Consider the following 4,160-nt stretch of genomic DNA (forward strand, 5'->3'; position numbering starts at 1 on the left):
GCAAACTGTGCAAAAACTGCACCTCAACACCGGGAGCTACCTTTTGCCAACTATCAACGAAAAGCTCATGCGCCAGGGAACTACACGCAGGCGTTCTAGCGCATTGCGAGTCACAGCCAAGCGACCTACACCCGTTTACCTGCGTGGATGAGGGAATCATCATCATCAATGACCGGCCAGCCAGGGTCACGGTGGACAACGGAACAGAAGTCTATAAACGTGGCACACATCTCATTACCTTCAACGATCGCGTCGTGATAAATGACACCACCTTTATAAATCACGACAAGGCCCAAATACGAGCTCCAGGGGTAGCTAGTTCCCCACCATTGAATATCACCGCCAACAGAGATATTCTGAGTCTCCCCTATCTTCACCAGCTGAGTGAACGTAACTTGGAGTTCATCAAAGAGTTCGGGAGAGAAATTTATACCGATCATTCACATCGCCTAATATTTATCGCAGCAGCGATTTGTTGTGCATTGATTTGTATTGGCATCACCTGCCTACGGTTAATCGGAGTGCGGAGATCTGCAATCCAATTAAACGGGATGATAACTGATGATTCATTGCCTCTACTTTAGCATTATAAAGAAATGAGTCAGAAGCCGTTTAACTGTATGACAATTAAACGACCAATCGTTATTCCACCAGTTTCATCTCTTCACGTCGAATAATGCTACGACTCGCTCTCTTACGCCCACCAACCGCCCAAAACTGTCAAGCCTGAACTGATATTTTTTGATTGTTGTAATAGTTTATTAGTAAAAAAAAAAAAATTTTTTTTCTACGCTTACTTTGACCCCTAAAAGCTGCACAAATTTATCCAGGCAATAAAATTAATTTTTTTGCGCCAATTTCTACCGATATTCCTGAAAAATGTCGAAAATTCTAGGTCCCACTTGGACTAGCTGAGTAACAGGTATCTGATAGTCAGGGAACTCGACTATAGCGTTCTCTCTTGTTTCTATACTGAAATATAGAAATGCACTTAGTATTTTTTCGAATTTGTTTCGAATTACTTGATGTAATGAAGCATACATGAACATTATTTAAAGATACATTTAATAATAAAAGAGAAGCTTTAAAATATTTTAAACTGGTGTAAACACTTTCTCAGTACACTTCATCTTCCATCGAAAAGGGTAAGGTTTCACCGGCGTAAAGAGAACTAAAATAAAGAAATTCAATTAAGAATTAAAGTTTACAAAAGGTTTTACTTACTTCACTGCTCGACTTGTAAAAAAAACAATTCGTTTTAATTTCTTATTATAAAAGAAATAATTAAATGACCACAAGCAGCCTGGTTCGCCAAAAGGATCGCAACTTAGATCTGGATTATAACTGTATATGTCACACTCTGATAGGATCACTTCGTCGTCAACTGCAGACCATAATGGTTGACGTATAGCTTGATACTGATCTCCCGCTAATGCCGATAAATTTGCATGGATTGAGTTCATAACCCACTGCAATGACGGCTCTTTGCTAAATTCATGAGACTTTAAAAAGTTTTAGAATAAACAAAAAGATCTACACTTATAATAGAAATGTACCTTTGCTTCAGAAAAATCGTAGTCTGGTTCAAATGACGCATTTAAGGTAGCAATTAAATAAAACAATGTTTTTCTGGAAATGGTATCGCAAAGAGTTATGCCTTCATCTCCAGATTGACTGTTGTTTCGACGAAAGTTGGGTGAAAAGTCAGTCAACGTTTGTGGAGGTGATAACGCCTGAAGGTCATGCCCATGAGAATCTGCTGTAAATCGTTTATACAATACTTTCTCGGCCGCAACCATTTTGCTATAATGAAGATAAATTAAAAAATATTTTTATGTAACTAAATAAACATACCATGAGTAACTTTCTATCCTTCCAAAAATCGTGATGCCACTTGTTTGAATAGAAAGAGCGTTGTTAATAGCCTCAAAACGTGAACTTTCAAGTAACTTCATGATTTATGAATTAAATTTAAGTGATACATAAAAATTCAAGTCATCGATAGCGTTACAATATATAGAATATAGAATTACGCAGAATTGTGTCTTATTAGGTTTTGTTGATTTATAATATATCTTCCTTGAAGTATTTGAATATAAAACAGGCAAGCTATCATTCGCTCCGATTCAAAAAGTCTGAGCATTGTTCTTGGGTTTGCTATCCAACTGGCTGATCCTTAAAAAATAAATGTAAATTTGCCTTCCGTGAAATATATCCTTTTGTAGACCCTTAAACATTAATAAAATAAAAAAGATTAGTTTCACAATAACTTCATATATACATACTTATTTAGTATAGGCTCTGTAATAAAATTGTAGAACATATGTAAGCGCCACATGAATCTGCATTGCTAAAACTCAACTTCCTACATATGTACATACAACATACATACATATGTATCTTTTAAGGTTACCTCCATATTTTTTATTTAACAATGGAACTCAACTATTATAAGATAGTTTTATTATTATTGCTTATTACTCACTCTCATATGTCTGCGTACACCCCAACACTATTTGAATTGGAATTCAGTTTTAAACACAAATGGATTCAATGTCCAATATATTGCATGTCAATTTAATTTAAACCTAAATTTAACTTTAAAGATAGTAAGTCTTTGCGTATTTATTTTGCGTAACGTATTTTTCTTTATATTATTTAACAATTCTATATTTCTTATTTTTATACCCGTTACTCGTAGAGTCTTGATCAGGATCAATAGCCAAGTCGATCTAGCGGTGTCCGTCTGTTCGTATGAACGTGGAGATCTCACGAACTATAAAAGCTAGAAGGTTGAGATTCCGCAGATTAGAGACAGACGCAGCGCAGGTTTGTCGACCCATGTTGCCACGCCCACAAACCACACAAAACTGTCACGCCCACACTTTTGAAATATGCGTTGATATTTTTTCACATTTTAAATAGTCTTGTAAATTTCTATCGATTTACAAAAAAAAAAATTTTTTCCACGCCCACTCTAACGCCCTAATGCCGCCAATCCGGTCACGCTCACATTTTTAAAATTTTAAAATTTTATTTTCATTCTATTCCCCAATATCTATCGATATCTCAGAAATATGATGAAATTTCGAGATCGCATTCACACTAGCTGGGTAACGAGTATTTGATAGTTGGGGAACTCAACTATAGCATTCTCTCTTGTTTTATATGTACCTATTTTAATATATTTTAATTGAATATTAATATAACTAGTTGTATATAGCTCAATTGATAAGCCAATTTAAATAAGAACAATGCCAAATGCGTGTTATTTGAGTTTGATGTTGTTCTTAAGAAAACCACATAAATGTTTTTTTTGTAACATTGTTAAGCTAAATATGACTTTTAGTTTATAGTAGCAAGATTTATGTGGCACACTGTACATATGTATAATACAACATGTTACTATACGAGTAACGTGTATACATAAGTATAATTGCGCTTATAGCAAAACATTGAAGTTGTTGGTTCGATAAAAGACGGCTTTGTTAGGAAAACTTTGCCAATATAAAGGATCATTAAATATTATACAGACACACAAAAAATTCCCTTTATTAATGAACAGATTGAATTCCACTTAGATGTTTACCACTGCACACTATACATTTTCATAATTATTATATGTATAATATATAAGATGCGAAAAAGTCTATTTTTGGTGTCAAAAGTCGCCAATGCTTCATACCGAAAAACAAATAAAAATAAAGTTCTGAGGCTTCTTCTACCTTGTTTGTTGTTAGTTAACCACCATTTATGTATTTAAATAATGCAAAGCATATAGGTTAATCAAACATAGTTATTTATACACATAAATCCAATAAATACAGGGATTTATAAGAAATATATATTTGTTTCACGGTGACCACTACACTTTCTCATTGACTCATTTTTCTGAGTTATATTAGAGTCGAATGCAATAAGTTTTGAATAACTTGTGTTAAAACAACACGTACCAATTTTAATAAAATGAGATCAGTTGATTTTCCCATTATTCAACTGCATGAGAGTTCCTATTCCTACACTATTAACTACCCCCTATAAGGCAAGCTGACGTCAAAAATGTAGTTGCTAAAACGGAACAGTGGTAAATGAACGATGTGGCCTTCCCTATAATTTTGAATATTTTATATAAAATATTCTATACAATTTTATAATTTCAA

The 4,160-nt window shown here is 33.9% G+C and overlaps 1 protein-coding gene across 3 annotated transcripts; it reads right to left on the reverse strand.

Moving 5' to 3' along the window:
* Positions 1-991: 991 nt before the first annotated feature.
* LOC117136618 (repressor of RNA polymerase III transcription MAF1 homolog) lies at positions 992-3,934 on the reverse strand. 3 transcript variants are annotated; one of them, XM_033297605.1, is made up of 5 exons: positions 3,726-3,934; positions 1,855-2,228; positions 1,557-1,803; positions 1,225-1,502; positions 992-1,171 (listed from the first exon to the last, which is right to left on the reverse strand). In XM_033297605.1, the coding sequence occupies exons 2-5, from the start codon at positions 1,953-1,955 to the stop codon at positions 1,117-1,119; spliced, it is 681 nt and encodes a 226-aa protein (XP_033153496.1). In that variant the 5' UTR covers positions 1,956-2,228; positions 3,726-3,934; the 3' UTR covers positions 992-1,116. The 3 variants fall into 3 exon arrangements, with proteins under 3 accessions (XP_033153496.1, XP_033153497.1, XP_033153498.1); XM_033297606.1 differs by lacking the exon at positions 3,726-3,934 and adding an exon at positions 2,486-2,588; XM_033297607.1 differs by lacking the exons at positions 1,855-2,228; positions 3,726-3,934 and having other exon boundaries at positions 1,225-1,488; positions 1,557-1,649.
* Between the last annotated feature and the right edge of the window lie 226 nt (positions 3,935-4,160).

Source organism: Drosophila mauritiana, chromosome 2R (genome assembly GCF_004382145.1).
Source record: "Drosophila mauritiana strain mau12 chromosome 2R, ASM438214v1, whole genome shotgun sequence".
Lineage (NCBI taxonomy): Eukaryota > Metazoa > Arthropoda > Insecta > Diptera > Drosophilidae > Drosophila > Drosophila mauritiana.

Bases quoted from the DNA above. Each gene is read 5' to 3' on its own strand.
- LOC117136618 (XM_033297605.1), bottom strand. From the start codon at position 1,955: ATGAAGTTACTTGAAAGTTCACGTTTTGAGGCTATTAACAACGCTCTT. The intron at 1,804-1,854 runs GTATGTTTATTT...TCTTCATTATAG, and splicing joins AGGATAGAAAGTTACTCATG to CAAAATGGTTGCGGCCGAGA. The intron at 1,172-1,224 runs GTAAGTAAAACC...TCTTTATTTTAG, and splicing joins TTTACAAGTCGAGCAGTGAA to TTCTCTTTACGCCGGTGAAA.